Consider the following 20,671-nt stretch of genomic DNA (forward strand, 5'->3'; position numbering starts at 1 on the left):
TCTAAACAGTACTTCATATCAAGAAAATGGAGAAAGACTGTCGCTACATAAGTAAAGAAAAAGGACAAAGACCTTAAGGAGCAAAAGAAACTTATTCTTTAGTAGCTCGTGAGTGTTACAGCAAAACAAAAAATCTGAGATACTGTTTATGATTTAAGATGCCTACATTTCAGTAGCTAGCTTATTAAATTGATAATTGTTCACAAAAAGAGCTAAAACATATCTGTTGGTTTTACATGTTCTGATAAAAGAGAACTGGTACCATAAAATACAAAACCCCACAAGATTTTAGCTTCTCTGTCACATCTCAGTGCATTTAATATCCTTCTGTCATATTATTTATGGCTTCACAAAGAAACCAGTTATTTCCCATTATCTTTTCAATAAATAAGTAAAGCAGAGCATGCTGCAGTGCTACAATCTGTTAATGAGATGCCTACAAAATCGTCACGGTGCCTAGTCTCAGAAGCTTGCACGGCATCTAACTATCAGAGTTTGCCTCAGCCCTGAGGAGTAATTGCATTTTTTACACATTTATATGTCCTAAACTGACATCTGAGACATGCGTTTCAAAGTGGATTACATAAAGTAAGTAAACCTTTCCATGAAACATTTAACATTTAATATTAAAAAAACAAATGTTTTCAGTTCTTTCATTAACATTTCCACCAGTCCATCATAAAAGAGTTGCCTACCTTTCTGACAAGGAAAGCAGGTCAAAACTTTCACTTCAGATTTCATGTGTTAAAAAATGAACAGTGCAGTCCTCGTTGGAATGAGTTATTTTAAAGTGATGAACTAGTGACATAGAAATGGTAGATTATATACTGTAAGACATAACTAGAAATCTGATCCAAAGCTTCTTGAAGAAAATGAAAACCTTTCCATTGCCTCTGGTGGGCTTTTCCTCCAAACCCAAATATGTGCAGAAATTATGAACTTATCCATAATTTTATCTACATTGCTGCTTAGGAAAAGTGTTCCAAAGGAAAATGTTTATCTTTGTTTTACTTTTTTTTTTCTTTTTTCTTTATCTATGATATCAATAAGGATAGTCTGTAGTCTCTAGTGACCTTTTTGTCATATGATACAGTGTTCACTACATATATGTCTTTAGTTTTTTTGCCATAGATTCTCTCATTTCATTTCACTACTTTGAAGTATAAGTCCATAATATTCCTCTATTTCTTTTTTTCCTAGCAGTATTCAGTGATAAATGCACTAACAAGGACAGAGAATTTAAATGCTGTGAAGTTCGTCTGTTTTCCTTCTTTCTATTCAATTAGCATAGAAATATTCACCCACATTCTTGCAGACATAATACCTTAAAGAGTAAAAAATCTTTAAAGATATGTACAGAAGTGACTGTAATATAACCACAATGAGAATATGGGTACATGAATTTGAGTTCTAAGGTGACCTGTTCAGTAGATTCTGTGTACTTTCTCCTGAGAAAGATACTGTCACTATTTCTGAGTGGACACTTTTAGGAAGAAGTACTCTGGGGAAAGAAGCTTGAAGATTGAATAAGGAGAAGTTAACTGCATTAGACCACTACAGAGGACAATACTCCAAATATAAAGAAGAAACCAAACTACATAGGTATGATACAATGGTCAATCCATACTGTTGTCCTGGAATGGGATTCAAGTCTAAAATGAGCACATTTTTCATGTGTATATGGAGATTTTTTACATTTGAGATGGTGTTGAAGCGAACAAGTCCTGAAAGTGATTTAACTCACCAGAAAGTGGACATATGTATTTGATCATCTTACATAGGGTCATACCTAGACATCTCTTAATTGTGCCCCTTCTTTCTTCAAGTGCGTGATTCAAGAGGAGCACAGGAAAAAAAAAAAAAAAAAAAAAAAAAGCAGAAAAAATATAAATGAAATAAGGAAAAATAAATCTCTCAGAGAGAAAAGAAATCAGGCATAAAATATCTGGCAAGTTCCTGTAAGAGTAAATGTCAACAGAATTATTATTATTATTATTATTATTATTATTATTATTATTATTATTAAATCAATATCCTATCTAAGGCAGTGAGGATAAAGATTTTTTTATCCACAAAACTATTTTATGCATGTTACACGATTACTGTTTTCCAAGCTATTTCCTTACAAGAAACATTTGTGAATATGCATAAAGTCACTCGTGCAGTACATCCATGTCAACAAAGCTGTAACATGCTGTGAAAAGGATTAAAACCTGAGAATAAAATCCAATCTCCCTCAGTCCTTCTTCCAGGAAGGAAAAGAAATTTACATTTATTTGTTTTTCAATAAAAATATAATTAAGCTAATGGTCATCAGTATGGGAGGAGCCAAATGAGGTATGGACCTTCTCATGGACTGGGAGTGGTGGATTTTAATGTGGAAAATCAAGCAAGCAGAGGAGTGCATAGGACAACCATCGTGTCCTTGGTATATATGGGTCTTAATCATTCATTTTGTCAGATTGTTTGACAGATTATTTTAGAGAACTGTATATTTCTTCTTTATATCCATTTATAACACAGATGACCTTATACTAACATAGTTAAGTAAGACAATCCCAAACTATAGGCAGAATTATCAGTTTAAAAGTTCTTCATACTAGCAGGATAATGAAGAGATATAATCTATGGCACATTTTTCACCGACTATTTTAGTAAACTGATCAACCAGCCAACAGACAAATCATTTATTGCTCTAAATAGCACTGTTATACCAGCCCAAAATTAGTTACATCAGGTCTGGCTGTCATGTTCTCTGATGCGTGACATCCTTTCAAGGTTGCCTGAAAGTTTCTCTGAGTTTATACTTGTATATTAAGGAAAAAAATAAGACAACTTTTCTGCTTTTTAGCTGTAAAAAATTCTAAGTACATTCTCTAACTCAGTGTTGATTATGATCTTTTTATTTTTTTTCCTGAATAATTTGGAAAAGATCTCACATGTGACTCAATCTCTGTACAAGAGGAAGTGCTATATTATTTGCTTTCCATACAGAGTTTTCTCTTGATAATCCATAGACAGAATAAACCAGTTACATCAGAACCTGAAGTCACTTGTCTTACTATTTCACTAATGAAACTGTGTTTCAAGAAATAAAACTTTTTTTTTTTTTCCTTCTTCCACCATATCTTAACATACCAGTATCTGTTAGTTGCTGACAGCAATATGCATATTGCAGCAATTTCTGTTAAGTTTGTTTTAAACCCTGGTTAATATATTGCTAGAGATGTTCATACACAAGATTGATGAAAAGTTCTCTCATGTCAAATCCCAGTCTCTGATTAACATTGGCTTTGGACAAAGTAAATAGCACTAAATCCTATGGGTTATTCAGCATTCACGGGTGCTGTAGCATTTATGCATCTTCCACTGAAATGCTTATTAAGTGTTTTGAAGCTAACAAGTTCTTAGCACCTTGTAGATTATGATGTTTGATTATATAAATAGATAAATAAAACAACAATGTAAGAAATAACTGAGTTTAAAGCAGCTGTTTTCTTGTTTGTAGTTTTCAAGCTCTGTTATATTCTTTGACCCTTTGGCCCTTGTTACTGTAAGAAATTCTTTCATCCAATGCCCATGGTGCTGTAAAAAGAATTCGGGAAGAAAAAGTATAAAACAGTTTAATTCTTTAATCCAAGACTGAACCAAGCCACAGCTATGTCATTTCCATTAACTCAGAACATGAGTGGTCATTCAGGGTCAGCTGAAGGATCCATTTTAGTTCAATGCTCTCTCTCTGTCAGTGGCCAGAAGCAAATGGCAAGGGTGAAACATAAAAAAAAAGACAAGAATATGGTGATATATCACCTATTAGACCTCCTCAGCTTTCAACACTCTTTAGCTTAAGGACTTCCCAAAGCAGATGTTTTATCTTTTGTGCTTGGTACACATTAACGGTTATTCTGCCATTAATTTTTCTAATTGTTTTTCTCAATCAAAAAAGAACAAAATAGCTATGGCTGCAATGAGGCCTTTCATCACAAGATGAAATGGTTCCCTCACAACATTGTTTTTTAACTATATCCTCCATTACACTTAAGAATGAAAAGTCAAAAAAGCTTTGAAATGAAAAGTCAAAAACAATTCAGATCAAGCGATCAAGATGTTTCATTTCATTTCAGATGTTTGAACTGCATGTTTTAACAAAAAAATAATAAAGAGTAAGTGGTTTTCTTTCATAGACTTTTGGAAACAGGAAATTAATAGATTAGGAAGTTATCAAATTTTTACATTATAGAAAAGAAAGCTTGATAGCAGTTACATTGTCCTTCCTCCTGTCACTACAGCCCTGTTGTAGTGAACGTGCCTGGGGAAACACTATACAGAGAGGAGAAAGTGTCCATGTACCAGTGGCCCTCAGGTGCAGCCCTGTACTGCCTGTCCAGCCCTGCTTCAGGCTGTGCTGTGCTGCACAAATCCCTCTTCTGTGGATGAACCTGAGCAGCTCTTTGTGTCGGAGGAGCCTGCCTGCAGCTCCCACTCAGTACGAGTGATTATATCACCGGCATGGTTTTGTCTAAAAGCACAGAAATATGATGAGAGAACCCTTTATGAATAAGGTTGGTTTCTTGTAAAACAAACAAACAAAAGTACAGTAGCTCAAAGAACCAAAAAGGACAATCTTCTCTTGCAGACACTGTGTAGCGTGTCATAGGAAAATCCATTTAGGGTCCATCTAATCTTGCAGTACCCAACATCTGAAGGGATGTAAGGTTTCAGAGCTATTCTACCTTATTAAAAATGCAATTTTATTATGCCATTTGTCATTGGCCCTTTCTCTTAAAGAGCCAGAAAGAAGCCTGCACTATCACTCTCACCTCACACCACACCACAGTGCGGAACAACAGTTATTACCAGGCTCCTCCTGTGAAGAACAAGTAGCTCACATTTTAATTTCTTCTATTTGATTATTAAAATGGAAATTTTCTATTTCTTAATTTCCAACAAGCTAGTTAGCTAATTAATTTCTCTGCAGACATGTTCCATGAGTCCATGTTCTCAATTTGTTTCTTAAGATAGTGGAAAAATGGTTGGCAGATTAAAAATATCATTTTCAGTCTCAGAAGAGTGTAAGTAAATAAACATATCTTCATAGAAGGACTTATTCAAATGACAGCTTAGAGTAGGGCAAGAAGATTAAGAAAGGCTGCATTCTCTCCCATCAACATCATCAGCCCTCAAACTTATAAAAAGCATTTACTGGAACAGCAAATGGGAGGAGTGTCATACATCTATATATACACATATTTATATATAGTTAAATCAAAATTATTATCCCCAAACCAAGAAATAACCACTGTTTCACCTCAGAGGAGAAGCGAAGTTTCTGTAGAGGTGCAGGATAACACTCTTTCTTTAGAACTTGTTTGGAAGTTTATGATAAAGCTGCTCAGCTGAGGGGGAAATGAGGGAATATTATTTACTCTCCAGTTTATTCATCTGTTTTCATTTTGAAAAAGTTTAATATGCCATTTAATGCATAAAGCAACATGAAATCTTACACAAAAGACAAATATAGTGAAGGGAATGCGGTTAATTCACAGTAGTATAGAATTCTACTAGCTGGCAGATTTGAGATTTGCTACTCTGAAAGAGCAGACCATATAGAAGAACTAAAATGAGTTAAACCAAATCATTGTGAATAACAGTATTTCCTATTAAATTACGGAATTTTCTCACCAAAGAGATTCGTATGATTTACACAGAAAGGAACAAAGATCAGAAAGCAAATGAGAAAGATATAAATTCTGAAGAAGTCTTAACCATAATCCTCTCTCATTGCCCTCAAGCATCTGCAGTGCTTCAATCTGGAGGCAGCTCTAAGTAAAAGAAAATTGTAACTTTTAAAATTGAATAAAATATGGAAATGAGTACTGCAATAAGAAGAGCGTCCCTGGTGAAATTTAGCTTAGTGTGTCTCTAAGATTTCCAGTCTGCTTCAGATCTCAAACTGAAGTGTTGAGATCTGACTCCTTATGGAAGACTACAGTAATGGCATGTAGGAATGTGCCTGGCAGCAACTCATTGTGAGACAAGTACTTTTGTTTGGAGTTTTGTTTTGTTTTGTTTTGCTATCAGTGTTTTTCAAACACACTTCTTTGGATCCAGTTCCATAGCTTAGGCCAATGTCCTGTCTAGATTCTCAACACCATCATCTATGCCTTTTCTCTATTTTATTCACTTACAAAGACGTAACAAACACCACACACCTAAAGCTGGTGGCTACATAGCAAAACATAGCTCTCATATCTTCTCCCCATTGTGGATATCTTTCCTACTGTAGTCAAACCCACTGTAAATCTCCTCACTGGATTACTGACTGCCTGACAGTGTGCTCAGGGTGTGAACAGGGCTCAGAAAAGACAGCGGCTGGGAGAAGGCAGCCACCTCCAACGCGATTTGTTCAGTAGACAAGCACTCTCCTTCAGTCTTTTTGAGACCTGAGAGAAAACCAGTTCCTACCTTTGTCTCCCACAACAAGGTTTTCATCTTACATGTGTAAGATAAGGTGTCTCCTAAAATCATTGGTTGCATGTGTCAGACACAGCTAGCAGCATCATCTCTGATCTGCAGCTCTGCCTGTCCCCAGAGGAAACAGGCTGTTGCAGCTGTGCCAGTAGTGCCAGTGACTGAAGCATACAGAAGGGCTCACCAGCATGACTAGCAACATTGCCTCACCCATGAATGATTTAACGTATGACATTTCAAAAGTTTGGGCCTTCAAGGAAAGAAACTGTAGGTTAAATGAATGATAACGACAATGCTCTGGGGAGCAGTCTTTCAGCAGCTACCATTTCCTCAATGATCTGACTCACTTGGGGTGAAGGTGCCAGAAGTAGCACATGGTCCACAAGTGTACCATACATACCATAGATTACACATATTTCTTCTCCAAACCTCAGCACCTTTTGACACATATTAACACCCTACAGGCTTATTAGTGCATCTACAAGCAAATCAGATAAAAACTTTAGCTCCCCTCTCACTTGAAAAGTAAATACCAAGCTCATCAAATCATTAAGCCAGTCTGAGGATAGATTTACTATAAATTATCTGTCTGCAGGGAAGCTTCAATTTGTACTCTTTGAAATTTTCTAACTGATGAAAAAAAAAAAAGTAATGCAATTGATACTAACTAAATTCTCTGTCGCTGAAGATTGTACGATGGAAATATTCAATCTAATGTTTTAGATCAATACCTATAATAAGTAAACACAAGAAATAGTTGCACCTTTAACTTTTCTAGCTGTCAGTAAGTGTATGAGAATGTCTACACTTTCTGTCTGTCTAGTTTTGCCTGTCCGTAGTTCTCACCATGAATTTGATCAAATTATATAAACAAGTATGTCAATAACCGAAGAAGCTTAGAAAAGCTAAAAGTTCTCAATTATTTAAAGTATATAAGATACCTTGGTGTTTAAATTATGAAGTTCTTGTTAAGGGAGTTGTTACTAAAGAAGATTTTTCAATACTACACTACTTTCAGTAGAAAGGTCACAACTCTGAACCTGCTATTTACCAGCATTGAAGAGATTAGATAATAGAAACCAAAAATGTATATATTCTCTTCAAAGTCAGATTTGTAAAGCATCTTCAATCTTTTCATTCCTCTGAGGGAAGCAGAGGAGTTTGGGGACCTGAGAATTGCAGCTGTAATCCACCATGCCAAAGAGCATCAATTTTGTTCCTAAGCAACCCTGCACAGTGCAGTAGTTGCTGTCCATAGCTGATAAGGATGCTTAGGGAATTGTTAACTGGCTGAAAGTGGGAGAGATTAAAGTTGCAAAAACTGGAAGTAAGGCCACAATCACAGTAACACAACTCCTTTTTGGGGTTATAAAAGGAAGAAGATCAACAAAACTACAACGAAGACTTTAGGATCTCACTCACATTACGCTTGTCCTCAAACAGAAAACTCTTTTGATTCATCTGACTTAAATGAAGAAAATGAACAAGGATGCAGCAAATACTGTCAGACTGTGAACAAGTATTAGACAAAGTTACATTATGTCCTTTACAACCTCACAGTCTGACTCTCAGCAAGAACGCCTGGATGGCCAAGCTTGCAAGTGATAATTTGAAAGACTGTTCCTTGTGTATCAGCCAAAATATTTTGACAATCTGCCAGTACAATAAAAAAGAACATGCTTCTGGATAAGCATTTTGAAGAAAGTTGGGGTTTTGCCTCAAAATAATTTGTTTCAAGATAATAACTACTAGAAGCAATGTAATGTAATCTCATAATCTTAGATCAATACAAGTATCTCTATGAAGTTTCAGAGCTATTTTTTTCAAGGTGAATTAAAACTATAATAGAATATACTTACTTTATTTTAATTTACCAAAGTACTCAGACTGTATAAGTTGCTAAAAGTTTATATTTATTACAACAAAAGAAGTTTTATCTGTCTGAGGAAATTGAGTCTTCGATACTCAGTCAACTTTATGTAGATACTCAGTAAGATTTTAGACCATTTTTAATGTTTATATTATGTTATTCTAGATTATATTTTATATATATATATATATATATATATATATATATATATATATATATATATATATATATAAAATAGTGTTCTCAGTACTGGCACTTCTGCCTTGCATATTAATATTTGATATGAAGTTTTACTGCAGAGCTGATAAAAGATGCTTTACTTAAGAAAATAATATTTTGCACAAAGAATCAGGGAAAATAAGGGAAATGTGATGTCACTTTTCATTTGGAAACAGGGACTAAGGTAATAATCTACAACCACATCCATAGAACATGCCTATAAAGCTCATATTACAAAAGAATTAAAAAAGAAAAAAAAAGAAAAAGTATATGCATGCAAACTACTAGCCAAACTTCCCACTTATGTCTAAATGCAATAACACATGCATAAAAAATCCAAATAAAGACAAAACATTTGTCAGCACACCAGAGTTGGGGGTAATTTGCAGTGGTCTAAATTGAGACTTATAGCTTACTTTTTCTTACCCACACCAGAATCTTAACATAAATGGATTACGAATGAGACCTACTGGAACCAATACATTTTCAACTGGATGTTTTATTAAGAAAATGGATCCTCTTACCTGACACAATTTTATAATTCTGTGCTTGATTGCTAAAAAACATGTGCATTATTTTAACAATATCTGCATGCCATAGCTCACATTTCTTACATCTCTTTTCACACTGAAATGTTGGTTTGAAAAAAAACAGAAAATAAGAATCAAAACATGCAGTACCCTCAGATACCTTATTCTTTCAGTTACATTGTCTTTTTTTTTTTTTTCTTGAACTACTTATTTCTCTTTCTGAAGAAATATATATACACAGCAGTCTATTTCCTTCTATAGTGCTATGTGAATATGGGACATATTGTATTTTTCACCAGACACTTGTAAGACCTATTTGTTTTGATAAGGGGAAGAATATTCTCAAAGTCTCTGTACAATACTTTTCTTAGTATAGCAGTTATTCTTTTGTACACAGCACCATGTTTCCTAAGGCAACTATCTATGTAGTTTCCTTGTTTAGTTCTTTTCAGGTGTTCTCCCGTGTTTCTGAGCACCTAAGCCTCTTCTGAGAATTCAAGCTGGGTGCCTATCTGCTTCTCCATATACTTAAATGCCTTTAAAAATCTTCTTCACAGTGTTTGATTACTAAATACTTTCAACATGCAAAATTTGACTTTTCTCACGTTAATAGCATCTTTGTAGGTTTTTTGGGCAACCTTCCATTTTCTATAACAGCACAGGATTTTGTGCATTTGCAAAGTGGCTCCAAAGATGGAGACCTCCAGACAAATAGGGAACAAAATTCTGCAACAGAATGTAAGAAAGGAAACTTTTTTCTAAGTACATGGGACACTACTGCTTATATGAATAACATGAAAAAACTTTAATGTTTACACAGATAGCATTCATGAAGTTTTGTCAGCTTTTTTAATTGCAGACTTGACTGAAAAGTGCATCTGAACTGACAGCAGTAGGAACTCTTTTTATGCTGACTGAGTGTGTTATGATATGCGCTCTAATAATGTAGAAAGTTTGTTCACTCTGTTGTAAGAAAGATATAGCAGACTCATTTGAACTATAATTAAGCTGAATCGTATTGGAAGATTTTTTTTTTTCTTATACTGAATCTAAAATATTCTAGGATTGATGTATTGGGCACCTGACCTTCATGGGTGCTTATGGTTTAATCTGAGCCTTCCTAAATCAAATAAGCAAATATTTCTATCACTCATTTTTCTATGGAATATTGACACTTGTTGCACATAAGGTACTCTATTTTATATTTTATCATAATTCCTGTTCTTGGATGTTTATGCTCTGGTAATAATGCCAATGTCTTTCTCTACTTTGAAGAAAATGATTTTTTTCATCAAAACAAAGTCAACAGTTTTTAATTAACAGAAGGATTAAAACATATTAACTTAAGCATGGTAAGATCAAAGTCTCATGCTTCAGACACAAAAAGAAACAACCCAAGCGTAAGGAATAATGATAGAATTTAGGACACTAATTGTGATAGAGGTCAAAGTCCAAGCACGGTAAGCATTATTGTTCCAGGAAATGCAGCATAGAGCTATCATTTCAAAGTGTCTTTCTGTGAAGTTCAAAACATTTCTTTTACTGTATGAGCAGGGCAGAAAAAAAAGATGCATTAAAAACTATGTCTTATACATAAAAATTATGCTTGAATCTATTGCCTGATAAATGATAGGAACAGAAATATATAGATTTTTTTTCTATCATTCTTTCAGCTCAGTTGTCAGGAGACTGACAAAACTTGATAAAGTTCTATCTAAACTTTATTTCTGATTTTCTTATTTACATTACTTTATTTCTGATTTTCTTATCTCTTTCAAACAACTTATCTGATGAAATTCTACTCTCATCAGTTTACCAGGATGTAAATTATGCTTGGCAATATCGCTGCCAGCGGACCATAGGAGTGTTAAATTCGGGGAATAAAATTAATCAATTAGACTTTATTTCAAATATTTGAGAAGTTAACTATCATCATGCAGTTGCAAGATGCTGCCAACTTATTTTGGGTGATCATCTTATTTCTGCAGTATTTATAAGCTTCTGTGTTCAAGAAACGCAGCTTCAGCTTCCAGACTGCTATTTATTTATTTATTTGTTTATGTACAGTAGAACTATTTCTAATACTGTATTCATACATTTATATGGCTTTTATATAGCAAATTTTTCTTAGACAGGAACATGATTATGTGAGTCAAGTACAGATTGCTACTCTGTTTGAACTTCTTGGGTTTGATTACTTAGGGCTTTTACTAAAACAATATTCAATGAGGATTAGGTGAATGATACGTCATAATTAATAGGTCAGGCACTAGTCATAATTATTCTCTGAGTCGATTTGTTCTGCTGTCCTAAAGCAGTGTATTTCTTTGCTACATCCTGGTCCCCACAGATCTCATTCCTCTTGTCTCGCAAGGAAAGAAAATTCTATCTATTTCCACCAAAGGACAAAATAAATTAGATTCTGCGCAGAAACATCTTTTCATTAAGTATTAACTTCATGCTTTTTTTAAATGAAGCAAGGAAATTCATGATCAAGAGAAATGAGTGAAGTAAACTAAATGATGTTCCTCTAAGAGATCTACAGTACATATTTTTTTTTTTTAACAGGAAAGCTCATCCATAGTGCAACTAAACAGGAAAATAATGAACCGGGTTCTCTGTCAAGTCAGCAATAGCCAAATACAGTTTGAGCCATCTTCTGATTAAAGAACAAATAATTTTTTTCATTGCCATCAAAATGACCCTTCTTTTTTAGTATTTCTCTCTGGAGCCATTTCTGAGTATCTAGTAATATGCTTTGAAAGTGATTACACTACACTTTGTCCCTCCTCAGTTATATAGTATTCTAACAATTCAGGCAATTTCTCTGTTGTGAAGAGAAAATAGATTGGGATGTCAAACACATCTGCAAAATCCAAACTTCACTTGGTTGCATACAAGAATGTAAAAATATAAAAATGCTGTTTGAAATCAGGGTGAAAATATGAACACACACAAAAAAGAATGAGTCAATATGTGAGAGATACAGAAATAATATTCCATTCTTGCTAATCCTTACCTTTGCAATATTTTTTATAGGAGTATTTCTAAACTCTTAATGAAATTATTCACAAAATAAGGATTTCTAATGTTGTGCTCTCTTTTTAGATTTTATTTAACTCGCATATTTTTTAATATGAGTTCTGAAGAGACGGGTGTTTTCAGACCAACACACAGAGACCATTGGAAACTAAAGGCACTTGCAGAAAAGGAAAACCAGATAATGCGTGTCATTAGGGAAAAAAAAAGAGGTGCTGTGGAAATTGTATGATGCTCGTAAGAAAAAAAAAAAAAATCTATCAAACAAAGGTCAGGGAAAAAAACCCTCTTATGAGGAAAGTTCAGGTTAAATGAATGACAATGATGATGAATGGAAGATTCGATCTAAAGGTGTAGAATGAATAAGGACTCTGGAACAAAGAAGCAGAATCAAACAAAACAGAAGAGTCTTAACATAAATGTTAAATTTGTCTGAAACTAGGGAGGAAAGGAGTCAATCCAGCTGGCAAATTCTGAAACAGGAAGACTGTGGAAAGTGGTATTTTGAAAGAACTGCAAAGAAAAAACTAATGGATGGAATATACCCCAGGGATGTGGTAAGAATGGAAAAGGAGTGATGACAAGAGAATGAAACTTACAGGAAAACAAAATCCATCATCCTATTATCCTGTTCACTATTTGAAGCTTTCTGTTGTCACATCCAGTCACCTGATTATAAAGTATTAGGTACAAGTAATTTGATATATCTTAGATGGGATCTCTCACACACTATGGGCTATATTAACAAATAATGAAAATGAATGGGTGCTTTATTGTTTCTGGAAGACATACCTCTAGTTTACATAATGAAAGCAAATAAATGAATAGTTTGTGTTTAAGCATCTCTTAATAAAATATTATGCTCAACCACAAATGTATTATATGACCTGACAAAGCTACCTGATGTAAATTCTATAAATATAAAAGTTTAATATAGCAGTGAGATTGCTTTGGAACTAGTCGCAAAGGAGCACCGTGTTCCCTATTTAAAGTATAATATCTTTATAAAGTATTAAAGTACACTACAGCTCTGTCTGATTTGGGAATAAACATCACCCGGACACCATCTAAACCTTACCAGCTATTCCAATCCTTTGTTGGCTACTGGCAGGGCAAAAGGAAAGTTATTAGATTATCATGTTATGAGGTGACAGCAGAAAGTGACGTAACTGTGTCACTATGAGTATAGATGTTCACAAACCCCCATGTAAGTCTGTCAGACCCAATTCTATAAATCTAAGCTTGTTTTTCCTCTGCCATGTTTTACATTACCCCGTTTCTTGATCTTTTTGGCCTTAAATTCTGATGTCATTGTTATCTTAAATCTCCATAAAACTGCCTTGTGATGCCTTTCAATCTTATTACCTTGTCCTTGTTCTGTATTTTACTTTGATAGAATTAATACTGATAAAATACTAAACTGAAATTTGAAATCAGTTCAGTTTATAAAAGAGTGCATATGATCCTAAAGACACCTATCTATCTTTTCCTTCCTTCCTTCCTTCCTTCCTTCCTTCCTTCCTTCCTTCCTTCCTTCCTTCCTTCCTTCCTTCCTTCCTTCCTTCCTTCCTCCCTTCCTTCCTTCCTTCCTTCCTTCCTTCCTTCCTTCCTTCATTTCCCTTTTCTTTCTCTCTTCCTTTCTTTCTAACTTCTCATTATCACTTCTTTTGCTCTTTACCCCTTCTATCTCTTAATCATTTTTTTTTACATCTTTCCTTTCTTCTTTCTCTCCTCCTTTCTTTCTCTTTTTTTTTTCCTTTTCTTTCCTTCTTCCCTTCCTCCCCCCATCAACTTTCTCTACATCTTTCTTTTTCTCTCTTCCTTTCCTCTTTACCCACTTTTCTTTCTTTCACGTAACAACTCTATGTACAAGTATGTACTACTTGACTGGAGCAGTCAAGAACAGTTAATAGCTGGGATGTCCTTTGAGGTTAAATTGTAGTGATATTTGAAGTCACTGGCACTCTACAGAGAAAAATCTATGTTTTTAAAAGATAGATAATTACTTGACAATCATGCAGAACTAAGAAATATAGTTCTGCTTCCATGACAATAACTCCCCAAACTGCAAAGGTCGCTTACTCAATATCCTTGCTTTATGGCAAAATATGAGAATGACACCAAGACTCAAAAACTCAACTTCATATCAGCCTATTGTTTGGTATTAACATTCATGTATATTTTTGTAGTTTTTCATAAATCCTATCGTGCATTATTGTCATTAAAAAAAAAAATACAAGACTTACTCTTGCTTTGTTCTTAAAAGAAAAAAAAAAGTTCATATAGAGCCCATTTACATGGCTCTAATACAGCTAAAACTAAAATTAAAAATGAATGGGAGTTCTATATTAGTAAGTGAATAAGAGGACCTTGCACAGAAGCAAAGGTAGCAGCACTAATTACAATCAGCTTTCACTGACCCTTACTGCTTTTTCTTGTAATTTCCCTCTCTTTTTGTGTAATTATTCCATCAACTGCAAAGAGTTCAAAGCTTTTCTATGTTAATTCTATTTAAATTATTCATACACATTTAACATTTAAACATAATCTTTATATGGTTATCACGATATAAGCAAAAGAACATAATCTAGCTAATGCACTGATTAACGATTTCCCAGAAATTTGTGACATCTGTCATACCTGAACTTCTGAGAGTGGAACCTTGGATCCCTTTGCAACCTGCTCAGAACTTTTTCTGTGAAAACTACCTCCAAAAGTGAGTCAAGCATGTCTGTATTCTTTTTAACCCTTTTAATTCCTATCAGGATGTAAATATTGTGTGACTGCATACTTGAAAACAGATTCTTAGGTACTATTCAGAGAGTTTTTAATGGCAAACAAATCTCATCAGTAGTCAGTATAACATCTCAAAACCTGGAGTTTTCCATTATTTCATGAAAGAAATGAAGAAATCGATCAACACCTAATAAATGTCATACACATGTAATAATCAGTTATGAACTGATCATACTAATTACGACAAAATTCTGTTCAGTACCACGGACAAGTACAGTCAAAACACAGTGTCCAAAATAGTGAGTACATCTTACTTAAAGAACATGTTTCATTAAAAAATATATATGTACCGATAAGCTCCTGCTCTTCTATAATAGAATTCTATGTCCTAAATATTGATAAATTCTCACGACCTAACTTGTTGAAATCATCAAATGTTAAAATGATGTGGCAAAAAGAATAAGCATCAGAAAGCACAGGACTTTGGAACTGGTTAGCATTTATAACTGGTTCCTTATGTTAGCTTGTCCCTTCAGTTTGTCACCAACAGAAGAAAGTAAAAACCAAAAAAATCCAGCAACCTAAAAAGCAGACTAAAATCCCCAAAGCTCTTGTCACTCCTTTTTAGCATAACTTGCCCTTACAAGTGGTATGAAATATTTACAATGCACTATATTTATCTTCATTTGTTATATCATGCTGAAGATAAAAGCCCAGTGTAAAAAGTGGTGGCATTACACAATCCTTTTATCTTTTCCAATATTTTGTATGTCCATTTCCCAAGTAAATTAAATTGCACATAATAAATCAACTTTTTCATAATAGTTTAAGAGCGTACTTTCATTTTGTTAAATTAAAAAATTATACATATTTCATAAATCTCAACAGTCCCAAAAGATATGGTGAAGTGTTTGATTAATAAAATGAAGGGCTTTCCCTATATGAAAGTAAAAAGTTTGACTGTTAACAACTATAGTTATTAAATAATTTAAAAAAATTCTACAGAATCAACAATTTTCAGTTTCATAGCTCATATTTTACATCTCAAAATAAGCTTCTTAAATTAGTCAGCCTTCTAAATCCCTGTTAGAACTACAGACAAACACATTTACAACCTGGTACACCGAATTAGCTGCTACAACATGACTCGTATGAGTAAGAAAGTTTAAAAAATAATACTACAACCCACCTTTTCAAAAAACTCAGCTGAGATCTGTCTAATTCCAACAACAGCACCTTTACATTTCTAATGCTCTTCAAAAACAAATTGTCATTAGAATTATGTTTCAAGACATGAGGTTGATTTGTCGAATAGATGTCTCACATTTCCTCAGATCACTTTCCAGAATCTGTCACAGGTCAGTGTAGCAAAACGCACCATTTACTTGAGACCAAGTTATAGTTATATAGGAATCAAAGGAAATCTATCCAGACTCTTAAGTAACATCAAGAACCATATTTGTGAAAACTAAGGTATCTATGCTTGCTTTATTTTCATAAAAGTGAATGACTTTGTAATATCCAACTTCATACCTAGTCTACATCAATATATCACTTCAAACAAAATGGCAGATCTGCATCCCTTTATGCATGATCTCCTTAAAATATTGCACCTGGGTTGTCCTTGTTGTTACTTCAGCAACACTGTAACAAGTCCTGCCAGCAAATATATTGCACTATTAAAAAGCCACTGATAACTCACAGATCTTCATAAAATATTCACATTTCAAAAGCCAAACCAAAATTAAATGTTAGAGCAAATGGCAAAGACACCAAACAGTTTTTCTCAATTTATCCATAGCTTTGGATTTGGGTTACTTTAACTTCAGCAACGTTTTTAACTCAACTCCATATGTGAAACTCTTAGAAAGAAGTGCTGAACTGCACTCATGAAGTTGTGTAGCAAAAAAAACTACCCTCTCATTTTTACTATCAATATACATATACACATATATATTTTAAATCTTGCATTTTTCCTTCTTGCAAACCCACTTGTTGGAATGTTGGCTGTAACCAAATGCCAGCTGCACTTACCCCAGTGTTGTCATGGTGACAATGGTGTACCAGAAGGCTGCGGGGATGCTGGTGAACTTGCTGGCTGATGAACCTTTCTCTGCATAGTACATGACTGTGGCAAAGATTATGATGGCCATAGTAAGTGAGAAGAGGAGGAAGCCTAACTCCGAGGCACAGCTTTTGAGGGTGTAGCCCAGGATGCGCAGCCCCTGCGAGTGGCGGGAAAACTTAAAGATCCTGAAGACACGAAAGACTCTTAGTGTCACAAAAGCCCCACTGACGTCCTCATTATCTGTCATCACCAGGCCAATGTAATATGGCATGATAGCTACCACATCAATGATACTCATGACGCTGCGCACGAATTTGTAGCGACTCGGAGCTGCCAGCAGGCGTAGGAGATATTCAACTGTGAAGATCATGACACAAGCAGTATCCAGACAGAAGAAAGCCACGGCATAGCGCTCTCCACAGGGCAGCTCCTTGATGCGACCCGGGCTCACCCCGCAGGGCACTGTCTCCACCACATTGGCAATAACAGAGACAGCAATAAAGAAACCAGTGACATAGTAGAAGACTAGAGCCAGCGTACTGGTGTGTGGGTTTTCAAAGGCCCGCCACATCCTCTGCCGAGCTGTCATTGAGGGCAAGGAGCTCTCAGCTGCGTGGTCCTGGTCAGCATCGTCCTGCAGGCGCTCAGCGTTCTCACGACGGCGATCCTTGTACTCCTCATAACAGCAGTCACCAATGATCTCCGGGATGATGCCAAAAAAGGCCAGCTCCTCATCGTAAGCAGAGATGCACTCCTGGCGGGGGTAATGGAGCTTCCCAGTACGGTAGAAGTTGAGAATGTGACGGAAAATGTCAGGGTCCCGATCGAAAAAGTACTGCTGTGTCTCAGGGTGGTAAAAGAAGTCCCGCTCCGAACTGCCCAGCAGAGTGTCAGGGTAGCGCTCCAAGGTGTCCAGCCATGTCTGGAACTGGATGCCACTCACATTCAGCACAATCAGAGAGTCTTGGCTTCGCTTCCTCTCCTGCCGTGGAGCAGCTGGCATGGGACCTGTGGCCACTGGCATCCATCCTATGGCTGCTGCCCTGGCAAAGGGTAACCAAGCTGCTACACCCGCTGCCATGATCCCAAACAGTGACTACAGCTGAGAGAGTGAATCTACAGACAGTTCTTGTCCGGCCACTAAAATACAAAAGGAAAAGAAAAATACAAAAGTTCACATATTTTCAAGGCTCCTGAATTTTCAAACATTGCTGTGATTTTCAGAATTAACCAGGCTGTCTATTTAATCCCTCCCCCTTTCCCCCCCCCCCTTTTTTTTTTTGGCCCCAGAATATCCTTTCCAGGAGCTGGTTAGACAGTTAGGACAATAAATCGGGGCACTTGGAAAATCAACGTTTTCATGGCTTCTACAACTGCCTAGCAGCCAGGTCCTTTGGATACAAGGTCCTCGCGATGCTCCTGGATGGAAGCTGTGATCCACAAAGCACTACCCACGGGAGCCGGTTGGCAGCCCTGGTGCAGCGGTGCGGCCACCTGGAAGTAGATGTTCTCCACGAGAGATGCAGCTTGTCCCCCCGCCCCTTCCCCGAGCCGCTCCCCGCCCGCTGTCGGCGCGGGGCCGCGGCCACCGGCGGAGCCGTCGCCGGGAGGGCTGCAGCGGGTCCGCTCGCCGTTCCGGGGCGGAGGGGTTGGGCCGGGCGGGCCGCTGCGGAGCAGCAGGGGATGAATCCTCTCGCTGTCCTTGATCGCCGCCCCGGGGACTCCTCTTGACCCGGGCTCGGGGCCGGGGCAGCCGGCGGGGCAGAGGGAGGAGCTCCAGGCGGCAACATTAAACTTTAAGGCAAGTTTTTTTCGTATAGGAAAGGCATCAAAGGGCAGAGGGGCGCCGGGAGGGGCGAGGTAGCGCGCCCCGGGCAGGGAGCGGTCGGGGGATTCCGCACGGAGCGGGGCGAGGGGCAGGGAAGGTGCTGATGCGGAGCGGGGCGGCGGTGGCGATGGCGAGAGAAGGGCGGGGTGCGGGGGGCACCTCGGCAGCGGCCAAAAGGGCGGCGGAGGACGAAGCCGGGGCGGAAGCGGGGCAGGAGAGCGCGGCGCGGGGCCCCGGTGCGGCAGGTCGCGGCTCGGCGGCCGTATCGTACCCCCCGCGCCCCCCGCCTCCTGTTCTCGCCCCTTCCCCTCAGTTCTGCTCTCGCGTCTCTCCGGCCGCGCTCAGCCTGCGGCACCTACCTGGGAAAGTCTGACGAGAGCGCTCAGTTGCATAGAGACTTTTGGAAATACGGGCTCTGCCGCTAGATCTCCGCGCCCCGCCGGGAACGGCGGGGAAGTAGTTGCTCCTGAGAAAGCTTGATCGCATCCAAAGGGACATCGATAATAAGGCTTTCCCTTTCCCCCACCCCCACCCCCCTCCGCCGCCGCCGCCGAGCGCCAAGCAACAAGTTCAAGGGGTGGGTGGGGGGAAAACCAACGTAATCGCGCCTGGCAGCTCGGCGGAGCACGTCGTTCCCGGGGCGCGGATCCTGCGGCGCGGGTCTGCCGGCAGGCGCGGCCGCTGCCCCAGCTCCTACCGCGGGGCTGCCGCGGGGCTGCGGGTAGCGGCGGCGAGGCCCTGGTGCGGTCGGGGGCGGAGGGGTTCCCGCAGCCACGCCGCGCTGCCGCCGCCCGCGGGCGAGGGGCGCGGGGACGGGCGGTGTCAGAGCGGGGCGCGGGGGGCGCGGCGCGGGCATCCCTCTGCGGGCGGAACAAAGGGGCCGGGGCGGCTGCGCCGGCAGCGAGGAGCGCCCGTGTGTGCTCCGTGTGTGTGTGTGTGTGTGTGTGCGTGCGTTCGCGTGTGTACCCGCGTGTCTCTGCGGGGCCGCGATCGCGCGGTCCGAGCCCTCCGCCGGCAGCGCCGCGCAGAGCCGCCGGAGTTGGCGGTGCTTCAGGCAGGGATCGGTGCTTCGAGGAGGGCGGCTTAGGAGATAGCTTAGGTGAGGTATCCGGGGGATTCCTGGGCAGCGCTAGCTCCTTTCAAGGGGAGGGGAACGATTCACTGAATAGCAGAGAGAAGGGGGGTTGAAATGCCAGGGAGCGGAGTGCGGCGGTGCTCCTCACGAGCCGCCCCGAGCCGCTCCGGAGTTCTGGATGCAATATTCAAATGGCTCTTACCCGCTTTGGGAAAGGCGAGAGCTGGGACGGGGATGGGAGCCCTTTCCTCCTCCTCTCCTTTCCGCTCCCGTGCAAAGCCGCCCCCTTTTTCCCGTCGCTAGATGGCGTGTGGATGACGGGAAGTGAGCGCTCCGCCGGGGCCGTGCTGCGGGGCCGGGATGTCAGCAGCCGACGGCAGCGCCACGTCTGCGGGTAGAACGGGCTGTGCGTGCCGCTGTGACAGCCACGGTGAATAAAAGGAACTTTTCTTGATGTCTTTAATAAAATCCTGAAAACAGCGTCGTCTTTACTGAGCTCTCATCAAGATATCATTCCTAGCATTCCTCCTTACGCTGGTTGAATAGCATAGAAGTAATAGGGCATGTAAAGGAAGCACGGAGTAAATGGGTGTCTTTATGCTTGAGGATCTTCTGGTCATCCCTCCCACTCAGATAACCCAGCTTATTCATATGTGAAAGAAATTTGAAACAAAACACATAAACAGGAGAGGAAAAAAAAAAAAATAAATAAAAGAAAAATGTTGAGGAAAAAAAAACACAACAAACAAACCACAAGGATAGATAAACTGAAGGCTGTTATCTCTTTTCAATGTTTTAATAAAATGTTCTTAACACCGATACATATTAGCTTCTC

At 38.6% G+C, this 20,671-nt stretch overlaps 1 protein-coding gene across 2 annotated transcripts in view; it reads right to left on the reverse strand.

The window, feature by feature from the left end:
* KCND2 (potassium voltage-gated channel subfamily D member 2) overlaps positions 1 to 20,128 on the reverse strand; it is a 263,531-nt gene extending 243,403 nt beyond the window's left edge. The window contains exons 1-2 of one of the 2 annotated variants that reach the window (XM_090137145.1): positions 20,039 to 20,128; positions 16,900 to 18,073 (exon numbers count right to left, since the gene is read on the reverse strand). In XM_090137145.1, coding sequence (XP_089993271.1) covers positions 16,900 to 18,014 — 1,115 coding nt within the window. In that variant the 5' untranslated portion in view covers positions 18,015 to 18,073; positions 20,039 to 20,128. Of the gene's footprint in view, positions 1 to 16,899; positions 18,074 to 19,120; positions 19,289 to 20,038 lie in introns of those variants that run through there. The other variant, XM_090137139.1, reaches the window with a different exon arrangement.
* Between the last annotated feature and the right edge of the window lie 543 nt (positions 20,129 to 20,671).

The sequence above is a fragment of the Phasianus colchicus genome, chromosome 1 (genome assembly GCF_987193195.1).
Source record: "Phasianus colchicus chromosome 1, bPhaCol1.hap1.1, whole genome shotgun sequence".
NCBI lineage: Eukaryota > Metazoa > Chordata > Aves > Galliformes > Phasianidae > Phasianus > Phasianus colchicus.